Source organism: Lissotriton helveticus, chromosome 6, assembly GCF_964261635.1.
Source record: "Lissotriton helveticus chromosome 6, aLisHel1.1, whole genome shotgun sequence".
In the NCBI taxonomy this organism is placed as follows: domain Eukaryota; kingdom Metazoa; phylum Chordata; class Amphibia; order Caudata; family Salamandridae; genus Lissotriton; species Lissotriton helveticus.
In genome coordinates this window covers 881,496,521-881,510,517 of record NC_136067.1, presented here as the reverse complement: position 1 = coordinate 881,510,517, position 13,997 = coordinate 881,496,521, and the positions used below count along the sequence as shown (strand labels likewise).

The window sequence follows — 13,997 nt, the reverse complement described above, 5'->3', positions numbered from 1 at the left end:
GAATGCAGCATGATATTTGAAGATGTACCCTGCTGTAGCTTCCCTCACTGTTTTCCAGGGTGCGCTCACATTTGTACTCGTAAAGGCCATAGAATGATTTTTTCCCCATGTCACTGTGCACAATTCTCAGTTGGCATACTGCCGATTTCAGATGGGCACTGGAATACGCCAGAGAGTTCTCACATAACTGGAAAGCCATCACGGAATATATATTTTAAGGACAGATCTTTCCATCTTAAACATATAGCAAGAGGCAGAACAGTAGTGCATCTGTAGATGGAAGAATACGCCAAACAAAGCATGCATCTCAGAGGAAAGCCGAAACACAGCCAAATTCAAGTAAAACAGTAAAAGAGAACCAAGAAGAGAGATCTTTTGCACTATAATCTGCAGTTACTTTCAAGTTCCAGGTGCGCATAGTTAGACAGTGTTTTGCGTTGTTAACTTATAACTTTTCAAATGGTGAGCTAATTGACCCCAGACTTAAATAGGGCATTAAATTGGAGCGTATTCACCTTCTTAATGCTGATGAGGGGATAATGTGTGCTTAATAATGGAAACTATCACGGAGGAATTCTAGGGTCATTGAAGGGGCAGTTAGAGGACACTTGCTAAATTTTGAAGCAAACTGCAATGATTCTCCTAAGATTCCAGGCAATTGTTGTGCATTAGCTCACAAATGCATCATACACAGGTATTCCTGATTCAAACTACGCAGTTTACAAAATGTTGAAAAAGCAGAACTGTGTGACACACTGCCCAATTCCTGCCAAACCTCTAGCGGATCTGGGTGAGGGAAAGAATCAAACCAAAAAATAAATAAATAAACTTGAAAAAAACACGCCTGGCCTTTAAAAGCCTGGATGCCCTGCCTCCAAAACAACGTTAATCCCAGAGCACAGACAGAACTCTTTGCTCTAGGAAGTAAGAAAAAAAACACAGCTGACACACCGTGGAGACCATTTTTCAACTACACCAACATCCCAACCTACTCTCTCCTCCTTTGAATGCGTGGTAAAAACAATTCCATTCAACTGGCCAGCACGGTCAAAATGGCTGAGCCGCCAGGATATGCACCAACAGACCACCGCCTTAACAGTGAGCAAAACGCACATCTTTTTATGTCTCAAACTGGAAATAAAATGTTTGCAACTGCAAATACAAGTAATTTGTACTAAGGCTTTAAGGGTAGCACTGTTTCAGAGAACAATTAAACAAAGATGTAGAATTAGATTGGATAAAAACAGATAAGTTATCAACCAGAACACTGGACAAAATCAGACGTTATACAAAAAACAACTACATAACGGTCTTATTTTGGGGAAGAAATGCCACGATAGATGTACAAGTAAAAAATAAAGCATGTATCAGCTCCGACAGAAAATATGTTATTAGAAGCAGAGGAAGATGAGTTATACCACAAAAAAACCTATGAACACGGCAAGTGAGAATGGAGAAACATTCCATTTTAATTTCACTTCAGTTTCCAGACCCCACATCTTTATGGGTTGAGCCCTGTTATGTTATGCCAATGTATTTTGTAGAGCGCACACATGCCATTTGGTGTCTTGGAGCTAGTGTCCAGACAGGGTCGCAGCAAAAGCCATGAAAAATGCTAATTTGCAGTAGGGGAGAAAAGCCAGGTTTTCAGTAGTTTCCTAAATATTAAAAGATTTGATTGGGCTCTGAGATGGCCAGGCAGAGTTTTCCACCCCTTAAATATGAAGTAGGAGAAGCTTCTGCCTCCCCAACAAGATTTTTTTATTCTTGGGATAATTATTTTTCTTGCCGAGCTGGAACTCAAATTGCAAGTTGGAATATGCCATTTAAACTTTTTTTTGAAGGAGAGAGGTGTAAAGTTCAATCCAATAACAGATAAAGGTAAATAGAGTTGTTCATTTCACGAAGGTTCTCAATACCTCAGCCTCCTAGACTTGGCTTCAGGTCTGCCTCCAGTCCAACTGCCCCACACTTAAAACAATACATTCTAGGCAGGAGTTCAGAGAGCAAAGAGTTCTACACAGATATGACATAAGCTGAAGATTCTCACAGAGGCTGGAAAAAAGATGCTAGCAACAGTTTAGTACAGAATACCACACATCTCTCTCCCAATAGTAACAGTTAAAGAGATGAGAAATATGTTACAGAACTATATGCAGAAAGAGAAAAAAAACAAAAGAAGATACAGGCAAGGCTGTTATACATCCACAACATTCTGAAGCAGAAAATAATCATTGAAATTGTTTGGTTTACTGTGTAATCTCATATCTCTAACTTTACATTCATCATTTGCTGCTTGACTCTTTTTTGAACACCCAGCGATCAATTGTTTACTATCATTAGAAGAAAGTTTGGCAACCCTGTTAAAATTCCACACTCTGTGATCTTCTGTCTTGATGGCATTTTTAAACACTTTAATGACTTTCATAGATGGTAAAAACTTAGAACCTTGGGAAGTGAAACCTTTAGGTGGACTGCGGATCTTGACCATATCCCCCACTCTCACCACTGTTTCTTTTACACCTTTTCTCTTATCAAACCATTTTTTGTTCATGCACATTTTCTTTACTTCTTTCTCAATTCTCTCTCTGTCCCCTTCTATATGTTCCAAACTTAGGGACTGTGTATATATATGTCCAGGAGGGAAACACAACATGGTACAAGCCTTCCTCTTACAAAATAAACTCAAATGTAGTCCCTCCGGTCATGGAAATGGGAGAAAACCTGTAACGTTTTACTTTGTTTTGAATTTCAGTATACCAATACTTTTAAGTGGACAAAGCCCTTTGAATGGTTTCTTAAAGTACTCGATTAAACGTCTCAACAATTCCGTTTGTTTCTGGGTGGTAAAGGGAAGATTTCTAGTGAACAATATAATACCTCTGTCACCAAAAAACGTTACCATTTCCTTAGATGTAAATTGGACTCCATTATCAGACAACAAGGTTGAGGGAAAACCTTATTTTCCAAAGATGTCATTATGAAAAGCTATGACATTTTTAGCTTCTATGGAGTTTGTGATTTTTAGCTCAGGCCACCTAGAGTATTCATACAGGGGCAAAATGAAATACTTGTCCACACTACTGTATCTAATAGGACCTAAAATGTCAATGACAACCTCCTCCCAAGCCTCTTTGGGGAGTTGCCTCAATGTCATAGGTTGAACTCAGGGTTTCAATACTTTGTCACTTTTACAACACTCCATACATTCTCGCACACATCTTTCCACATTTACATCCATACACGGCCACCAGTATGTTTATTAAGTATTTCCTTTGTTTTGCAGATTCCCGGATGACCTTCATGGGCAAAATCAATAAGTTGCTTCCTCAGACTTGTTGGAGGAATTATTCTGGTACCTCTCACCAAAAGACCACTCTGTAAAGCTAATTCGTCCTTCACCCGAAAAAACCCACCAAATACTTCATCGACTTTTGAATTTTTGCTCCAACCCCCTCCAATACCGCACAGCACTGCTTGTAAAGTAGCATCTTTCCCAAGCTCATCTACCCATACATCTTCCTTGATTATACTTTCATTGACCAGACATACAGCAAAATCATCTGAGTCTTCTCTTTCCTGATCTTCACACTTGGGACATCTCTTATAAACCAAGCGTGAGCAGCAATCAGCTAAGTTATTCTTCACACCTGGAACGTATACAACGGAAAACTCAAACTCTGGGAGAGACACAACCCATTTCCTTATTCTAGAAGATACATTGTCTAGACCTTTCTTTTCAAAGATCTCCCTTAATGGCTTGTGATCCGTTTTTATTGTAAATTTGCAACACCATAAAAATTTGCAACGTTTTCTTATTGCCCAAAATGTGCCTAACGCCTCTTTTTCTATCACAGAATAATTAAATTCTGCACCTCTCAAACTTCTGGATAAAAATAAAATCTTTTTTTTCACACCTCCATCTTCTTGCGTCATGACAGCTCCCAAACCTGCAGAACTTACATCAGTCATGACCACTATTTCCTGACTGGGATAAAAACTGCGGAGACACGTGGCTTTGGACAATAACTGTTTGACTACGACAAACTCTTGCTCACATTTTAAATTCCAAGTGAAACACACACCTTTCTTCAAAAGTAGCCTCATATGTGTTTTGTCTGCAAAATTGGGTATGACTTTTGTATAATATTCGGACATCCCCAAAAATGTAACTACTTCCTCCTGATTTTAGGGCAGGCCATACTATTAATAGTGTCAACCAACTCTTTCTTAGGTTCTATGCCATAGATTTGTGACTCAAATAATCCATTTCAGTGAGATTGAACTTGCACTTTTTAGCTTTAAGAGTAAGACCGTTGTCCTTTAATTTGATCCAAACTTCTCTTACTCTTTTACCATCCTCTTCTTCTACATTGCGCCCAAAGACTAATATGTCATCTTGGTAAATCTTTATACCTTTAACCTCCTTAAAAATGTGTTCCATCATCCTTTGAAAAACTGCTGCTGCAAATATAAGTCCAAATGGCATACTGAGAAATTTGTATGTCCCAAAAGGGGTAATGAATGTGGTCAGATCTCGAGAATCAGGATATGTTTTTATCTGGTGATAAGTAGATGCTGGATCGATGGAAGAGAAGATTCTGGCACCTTCTAACAAAGACAACATCTCGGAAATGCTGGTGATCCACAACATGATAGTGATCCACAACAACGCACCTGTTGAGCTTTCTTAAGTCTATACAAAGTCTAGACTCACCATTAGCTTTAAGAGCCAAAACAACCGGAGCTAACCATTCTGTGCCTTCAACTTCAGTGATGATGCCACCATTTAATAACTTATCCAGTTCCACCTTCATTTTATCTTTAACTTTGATGGGCACCTCTCTTGCTTTACTAACAACAGGTACTGCATTGTCTTTTAGGTTTATCTTCTGGGAATAACCTTTTAAACAACCCAAATTTCATCAAACACTTCAGGGAACTCTTCTTTAAAATGTAGAACTATTTACTTGCATCTGACTAAATGGTTCACTTGTTTTGATTTTCATACACCCCACAACATTTATTCTCCTTTAACCTTACAGAGGGAGTTTAATTGGGATCAAGAATAACCCAAAGATCTTTCAGATGCATCCAACTAATCAAAGAATCGCCCCTCTAAGAGATATATACTTTCCCAGTAATGCACCCGTCTTTAAAGTCAATCTTACCATTAATATATCCTGAAAGTTTAATGGGCTCATCTCCATAACCTTTAGCTTTGATATCAGGTTTACATAACATCACCTTATCTTTCGAATGTTTGTCGTCCACACTGCTAGGAATGAGTGTCATTTTTGCTCCAGAGTCAAATAACATGCGCACAGGGGTGTTTTCAATAAGAACCACGTCAAATGGACCACTTCTTTTCCCTTCAGAAATCCTCAAAATGATTTCTTCTACTTCACATTCCTCTTCATACATAACTTCATGTACATTATTTTTTAAATTGCCACTTCTACAACATTTCAACACATGACCCTTTCTTGCATTTTTTACATATGGCTTTCCATCCTATACAGTCTTTAAAATACGCCATGTGTCCATGTTCCCGACACCTATAACAGGTACCTTGGAACTTCTTCGGATTAAAAACATCTCTACTATGATTATTTTTACGAAATTGTGTACTATCATGTCTACTTTTATTCTCTTTGTAAAGTGTTGAACTGCTCTGTTTCTCTTTGAATCTATTAACTACTTCTACATTTCCTACTTCTACATTTCCTTCTTGATGTCCTTCCTCATCTCTTTTTTTAAGTTCTGCTACACATGCCTTGGTATGTTCACATGACTTTACTATGGAGATTACCTCTGAGAGAAGGATTATCCTTTTCCCAACAAGCTTCTTTGATTTTATCTAAAGTGCACCCTAGCATAAACTGATCTCTTTGTCTTTCTTCATAGTGTGCCCCGAAATTACATGTAGATGCTAATTTTCTTAGTACACTGACATAGTCTTCAACATTCTCTCCTGTTCTTTCCATACGTTTTCCAAAACGATGTTTCTCTAACACTGTGGATACTTTGGGTAAAAAAATGCAAATCTAGTTTTTTCAGACAAATCTCATAATCATTGAGATCATCTGCTTCCTTTGTGGACAACTGTGGAAGATGTTGGAAAAGCTCTTGTCCTTCTGCACTTACACAGTGAAGAAGGAGGGACATTTTTCTTTCAGCACTGAGTGAAACACCACATACGCGAGCATAATGTGAAAAGACACTTCCAGAGGAAACATTTTGGAAAGAAAGAAAGAAAGAAAGAAAGAAACAAACAAACAAACAAACAAAGTTGGAAAGAAAGAAAGAAAGTTGGAAAGAAAGAAAGAAAGTTGGAAAGAAATAAACAAAGAAAGAAAGAAAGAAAGATTATTATTAATAATAATAATAATAATAATAATAATAATAATAATAATAATAATAATAATAATAATAATAATAATGATGGACTCCGGTAACCAATTGATACCCAAGAATCCACATGTAAGGAAAAAAACCAATGCAGGTAATATTTATTCCATCCTCGTCGCCATTGTAAAGTTCAATCCAATACCAGTTAAAGGTAAATAGTGTTGTTTATTTCACGATGGTCTCAACACCACAGCCTCCTAGACTTGGCGTCAGGTCTGGCTCTAGTCCAACTGCCCCACACTTAAAACAATACATTCTAGGCAGGAGTTCAGAGAGCACAGAGTTCTACACAGAGCTGACATAAGCTGAAGATTCTTACAGAGGCTGGAGGTTCTTACAGTGGCTAAGAAAAAAAATGCTAGCAACAGTTTAGTACAGAATACCACACAAGGAACAGTCTTATGAAGAGTTTTATGGCACCAACAAAATGTCTTGAACTTAATTATTTCTCTTACTGGTAGCCAATGCAGATTAATGAGAATTTGTGAGATTGGCCTAAATTTAGGGAGGTTCATCAGTATGCGAGCTGCCTCATTTTAAAGAGTCTGTAGTTTCCTTATTAGGCCCGGTTAAATGCCCACATGCAGAATGTTACAGTAATCTAACTTCAAAATTACCAAAGCCAGAATAACTGTCTTTTTCAGCTCGGCAGATATGAACGGGAGAATTTTTTTTGTTGAATTTTTAGCGTGAGGGACTAGGAAGACGTCACCAGATTGATGTGTTCAGTAACGGTAAGTTAGACGTCAAAAATTACCCCTAGGTTTTTTTGCTTTTTGAACCGGAGGTGAAGAGACCCAAGATTAGAGGGCCACCAGGCTCCAAAATGAGGTGTTACTGTCAAAAAGAAGCACCTCAGTCTTCTCCAAGTTTAATTTTAAACAATGTCTCTCCATCCAATCAATGATATTACTCATACATTTGTCAAATTGGTTGGCCACTTTCTCTGGATACAAAGAGACTCTGACACCACTAACTGGGTGTCGTCAGCCGTTTCCATCTACGATGGTAGATGGAAACGTCTGCAGTATATGGCCGTCAAATAGTTAGGTACAAGAGGAAGTAACAACAGCCCTGTATACTACCATCCGCAAGATAAACAATTCATGTACACGAGGATTAAGATTGACACCGTTCTAAAAACAAATGAAATCAAAGATCTATGCCAGAATGTTTTTACATAAGTAAAACATCCATGATTCTACCCTAAACAGTTATATTTTCTTTGGGGTCCCTCTACTGAAATATCTGCACTTCAGCCTTATCATCCACGTTTTTTGGTATATTTTAGCTGTGTGGTGGCATGGACTGATAGATCAAATTCTTACCCTCAACTAACCTAATGCATGTTTTGTTTAAGTTGTTTGTAAAGCGCTATGTTTCCCATGTGACATGGTCTGTGTGATAAAAAAAAGCACAAATAAATGATATACGGAGCACCTTATTTGCAGAACTTTCCATGACAAATAATGTATAAAGGTTGGTTTCAAGATATGTTTTACCTGCTTCCCCAATATAAATTGACTGTTTTTGAAAGTGAGACCTGTATAAAAAACACTCACAAATGATTCCCAGTGAAAACAAACAAGACTAATCTGCATTTTCATTCGCTTTGTACCCCACACAGCAACAGCATACAAATACTCTAAAGAAACGGGAGCTATGTTTTCAAATGAGCCAGGGTCACAGCCCAGCTCAAGAAAGCAACAGCAACTACATTATCACCAATGATCACAATGAATCGTTGGCTGCCCTACATCAGTGTTCCTTGTGAAAAACATTTTTACATACAGCTCACCTGACAGGCAAATTTCGGTTATAAACGACGCACTGAAAATGGTACTCATTTTAGCAACTTTTGAATGATTAGACGCTGAGTGAATCTACTAGGATATGAATCTGTTACTAAAGGTTCAAATAGAGATACTCTAGTGTATGCATTAAGCCAATAAGCTGCCAACCTAGCATATTGCAATAATGTTAACAAATTAAAAATCCATAAATAAAATCTATATTTCACCCATAGTTTAAGAAAACAAAGTCGTCCGGTGATATTACAGGTCCAGTAACTTTATTAAGTTACTTAACTGCTAGTTTGTCAATTTTCAAGCCCTCACCTGGATGTTTAAGATCTCCTCACATTGATATGTAGATGAATATAAGGTTTTCTTAGTCACGTGGTAGTCACAGATGATGGAGTGAGTAACAGCTATGGCTGGGACTACATTTAGTACACACACATACACACTTCACTTGAAGTGGACAGTTTAAAATAACTTTAATCTCTGATGTAAAATTCCTGTCTGAGTAAGGCATTTGAAAACGTTTGCTAAGCAAGCAGAAAATATAGTTCTCATGTGCTGTGCAAAAGAAGATTCTAAACTTCTATTTTGGCTTCAATTAAAGCAAAGTAAAACAAACATCCAAATTCCAATGGGCAATGTGTCTATAAATTAAACATCAGTTTCTAAAACCCCAAACCATAAAGCCAAACCTAAGTCAAAACACATAAGCGTACTAAATAAATCAATAGTCGTCTACGAAACTTGATGATACTGTCCGAGGCATATAGGTTTTGGCACAACATGACAGCAAATGCAAAACCACTACAGTATTGATTTAAACACTTGCAACCGACACCAAACATCAATATAGGAGCAATTCGCATGTTTTTCAAGCAACAGAAAACGTGGGAACGGTCGCGCTGAGTGATAAAACTAGAATAGCCGCATTTTTAGAACAGTGGGCATTACAGGTTTTATAAAAGCATGCATGAAGAAACTAAATTTTTAATTAACACATGTATTTAATGTACAATACCACCCACCTCCTGCTTCTTACACACCCACACGCTCTACGATTCTCATCATGGCGAGAAACGTCATCGTCTCCATACACATTCTTCCCTTTTCATTTTTCTATCCACTCACAGTCATCCATTTTCTTTCTTTGGATCAAACCCTTTCTATCTTCACACGAACAACTAGCCACTCTAAAATGAACCCTTAACTATTCAGTACTCTCTAGTTGCACCCCTCTTTTCCTGAAGTCTGATATTTTCTCCACCACCGCCTTCACCGACATGTGTGTGCAAAAGCCATTTCATCTACCCGTGATCCATCCATACTATTACGCTGACTGATACCCACACATATCTAAACTTTCCACCTATAGTACCATTGCGACTGACACACCCACCCTCTACAGCAGTCAAATGCAGAGTTTGCCCCCAGGCAATACTACTCAACGTTAACACCTCCGACTTATAGTTAAAGTTCGTCTTCAGTGTCGTGCCCCTCGTTCCAGCTTCTGGTCGTGAAGCCTGTGCTGGTGGCCTGTCACCCTTTCGGCAGGCTGCCCCTCACCTCTAGCTTGTGGTTGATCTGGAAGACGGTCTGCGCCTTGTGGCAAAGCTGGGCGAAGCAGGAGCTAAGGCTGGTCATTTTCTGTCGACCCTCGTACGTGATGTCCGCCTGGTCAGGGTCAATCTCACCCAATAGCAGGTCCACGTCCACGAAGGCCTTATCGAACTCCTTCTCCAAAACCTCCAGCCAGCGGAACATTGACACCCCGGGTCCAGAGGCAGCGGCGCCCCCTGCAGCGCAGGCGGGCCCCGCCGGGCACGGAGGCCCTGACATAGCAGCGGCGAGTGGGGGAGCTACGGGCGGGGGAAGACTTTTGAAGCTTCGGTCAGAGCTGCCGCTCCGTCCTGCAATTCCTATCGCTGAGACGCGAGCTCTGTGATCGGCTACTGCTGCCTGCCACAACTGACAGCAGATCTTCAGATCGGCTGGCCGAGCGACGCATAATGGATGGGGAAGTGGGCCATGCTCACGTAGACACAGTAGCAGAATGCAAAGCAATAAAAACTAAAGAGGGACTACAGGCAAGTAAACGTAAAAACTAAAGAGGGACTACAGGCAAGTAAACGTGTTTCCAGCTACCAATAACATGGCTACGCCTTCTTCTGATCTACAACTAGAGCGCTAACAACACATTTAAATGGCCATAAAAGTGGCTCTGTGCTTTGGAAACTACAGAAGCCATGCCGGTGAATTAGAAGTAGGGAAATTCGCAATTTCTTATAGATATTAGCTGCTGGTGCCCAACGCCATTAGGGCTAAAATACAGCCCATTGTTGTTGTTTAAAGAGTTTGCAAAGGCCTCTCCTCGAAACTAAATAGGACTTTAAATAAAATGGTATGTATTCATTTGTAACACGACTTTCTGTCTTTGTTTCCTTTTGTTTAATAAAAACCTACACTATCATTATTCGTCCTGGATCATTAATACAGCCCTAGAACACATTTAAACGTGCTTTCTTGTTATATTGTATTTATTTGAATAAATGTTGTTACTTTAAGGCTCGTGTCGGTGCGAGCCCTGGAATGTTGCAGTGCCATGTAGGTTCAAGTGAGGCTGGGTCAGTTGGAGCCCAGCTGGTGATCTGTGCAGTTGTGCTACCTGGCACTACCTGTTCTTCCTACTCCTTACTTCGTTCAATAAAGGAATTAAAGTAATCTAGCAATTTGGTTACTTTACAAGTGGCGACGAGGTGGAAACGGACGGAAATGGAACAAGATTGAATTTCAAATACAGGAGGAAATCGGCGAAGTAACATTAAGGAATCGGCGGAGTAAACAGCTTATGTGGGAACATCCTCTTTTAATTATTTGAAGGAACATTTTTGGAAACTGTGTTGTTGCGTACGAGGTAAGGAAAGAAGTTATTTTTACCTTTTCTTGAACACACTGCAACGATTGATATACGCCTCCGGCTGCATCACTCGAGCAGTGGCGTAATTCTAAGCGCGAGTGTACTGCCTGCCTCGAGACGCGAAGACGTCATCTGTGGTCAACGCGCAGGAATGGAACACTTCGTGATGATGTCATTGCGCAGGGTCACGTTGCGTGACCTTGCGTGGTAACCATTTTGAGGGGCAGTAAACATTCACCAATCTAAGGAGGAAAGCCACATTACTGGAGAAACACCGGAGAAGGTGTTTGGGGATTATTAACTTTGCAAACAGAAGCGGAATCAAGCGGAAGAACAGGTGAGACTGTCGGGGCACTCAGGAATCGGAATTTGTGAATTTAAGTAATTTTTGGGGGGGGGTTTGAAAAATTCCATATTTATTGGTTTTATCCATTAATTACAAACGGAAATATTTATAAACTGGGGGTACACATTTATGGAAAAAGGTGAGCAAAATGACGTTAATATAGGAAAAGACATGGCTCAACAACATTTTTCCATTAGTCCTCCACAACCTTTCTGGGCCACAGGCTCACAGCCAGAAATCAAATGAGTGGAATGGAAAGAGTATTTCATTAATTACATTTGTGCCATTGATGAGCCGGGAAAATGAAAGCTGAACAGGAGAAGAGAATACTTTTAAATTCACTAGGACCAAAGGGTTTAAAGACTCATTCATGTATGCAAAACGTGGTAAATGCTGAATTAAATGACTTTCAGATTACCTTAAATGATATGGACAGGTACTTTGCACCAAAGGTGTGTATTGGTGTGGTAAGACATACATTTTTCCAAAGAAAACAAAATAAAGATGAATTAGTTGACGAATGGGTGGATGACTTGAAGAAACTGGCAATTGATTGTAAATTTGGTAATTTGCATGTCAATTTAATTCGGGATCAGCTAGTCATGCACAATGACAACTCACCTATACAATACCGCTTATGGGTGAATGGGGACGCACCTCTAGAAGATGTACTGGCTATAATGAGGAAGTCAGAGATGTCTGGGAGGTGTGCCAATGTAGTTAAAGACGCGGAGAAAGAATCTGGGAAAGCATCATCAGCAGTTTTTAAGATACAAAGTGCATCAAAAAACCAAAATAAACAATTATAAGGAAAATGGAAAAGTCAGCCATTCAAAAACCAAGGGAAGGAAAAGAATGCTGAAGAAAGGAGGTGTTATCGATGCGATACCAGAGAACATTTGGCTTTCAGCAAGATGTGTCCAGCCCTAAGGAAAAAGTGTGACGTGTGTGGTTTGGTTGGACATTTTAGCAAAATGTGTCGTAGACGCAGTAATGTAAAATGTATTTGGAGCGAAGAGTTGAGAATGGATGAAAATGAAGAGGATGATGAGGTTTGTGTGAAAAATGTAAGGGGAAAATGTATGTTAAATATCAAAGATGAGTCAATGGAAGGTAAACCAATATGTGAATTGTCTCTAGGTGGTGTAAATGTAAAGGTTTATGCAGATTCTGGATCTCCGTACACCATCATAAATGAGGAAATATGGAGAAAGATATTTACACACAAAATTGGAGATCATTTGAATGTCTCTGATGTGAACCCGGTGAGTTACACAGGAGAGAAAATAGAAATGTTAGGGTTCAGATGGCTTACATTTCTTTTCAAAGGGAGAATGACTAGGGGGAAGTTGTACATTGCTAAAATGGGACCATCCGTGTTAGGATGGCATGACCAGAAAAACCTACATATCATATTAGACCCTAACTCAGGGGTCTTCAATCTGTGGGGCGCGACCCCCAGGGGGGTCGTGAAGTCCTGGGAAGGGGGTAGCAGATTGTCAGTTTGCCTTATTGGCGTCGGGCTGATTGAAGGTGCTCACGGCCGAGGCCTAATTCACACCGAGGGGTGAAAAACAACAAAGCCTCATTAACAAGTAAAATGTCTTTTAAAGACCTGTGAAGTACTCAGGTGCGGCTTTGTGTGCGTCCCTGAAGCTGTTTCAGCCCGGCTCACATACACGAGGAGGGGAAGGGATGGGGGTCAAGGGAGGGTGGCTGGGGGAGGAGGCTGTAGCCCTTTGAGTTCTATGGACGTTGCGTGCCTGGAGCTGTGGGTCCCGCCTGTAAAGCACAAAGCACGAGCCCTCATACCTGGCGCCTGTGCGGGAGAAATGTGCCTGAGAGTCTGTTCTTCAGGTGAGATGTTGTTACAGCCTGTCCGCCCCCCCGCTCCCAGCAGGGAGGCACAGAGATGCCCTCCCATGAGAGAGGAAGAGGAAGGAAGAAGACGCAGAGAGATACTGACGCCCCCGCTCCCCCCCCCCCCCCATGAGAGAGGCACAGAAAAGGTGGGTGGATGATTGGATGAAAGGGTGGATGGATGAAGGATGGATGTATGGATGGATAAAAGGTTGCATGGATCATGATGGATGGATGTGTGAAAAGGTGGGTGGATGAATAATGGGTGAATGGGTGGATGGATGAAGGATGAATGTATGGATGTAAGGATGAAAGGGTGGATGGATGAAGGATGGATGGATGGATATGTGAAAAGGTGGGTGGATGAATGATGAGTGGATGGATGGATGAAGGATGGATGGATGGAAGGAAGGATGAAACGGTAGATGGATGAAGGATGCATGTATGGATGGATAAAAGGTTGCGTGGATGAATGATGGATGGATGGATGGATGTGTGAAAAAGTGGGTGGATGAATGATGGGTGGATGGATGGATGAAAGGGTGAATAGATAAAGGATGTATGTATGGATGGAAGGAAGGATGAAACGGTAGATGGATGAAGGATGGATGTATGGATGGATAAAAGGTTGCATGGATGAATGATGGATGGATGTGTGAAAAGG

At 40.3% G+C, this 13,997-nt stretch overlaps 1 protein-coding gene across 2 annotated transcripts in view; it reads right to left on the bottom strand.

The window, feature by feature from the left end:
* Positions 1–10,212, bottom strand: part of GOPC (golgi associated PDZ and coiled-coil motif containing) — a 194,006-nt gene extending 183,794 nt beyond the window's left edge. The window contains exon 1 of one of the 2 annotated variants that reach the window (XM_078648484.1): positions 9,777–10,212. In XM_078648484.1, coding sequence (XP_078504610.1) covers positions 9,777–10,049 — 273 coding nt within the window. In that variant the 5' untranslated portion in view covers positions 10,050–10,212. The remainder of the gene's footprint in view (positions 1–9,776) is intronic. The other variant, XM_078648485.1, reaches the window with a different exon arrangement.
* Between the last annotated feature and the right edge of the window lie 3,785 nt (positions 10,213–13,997).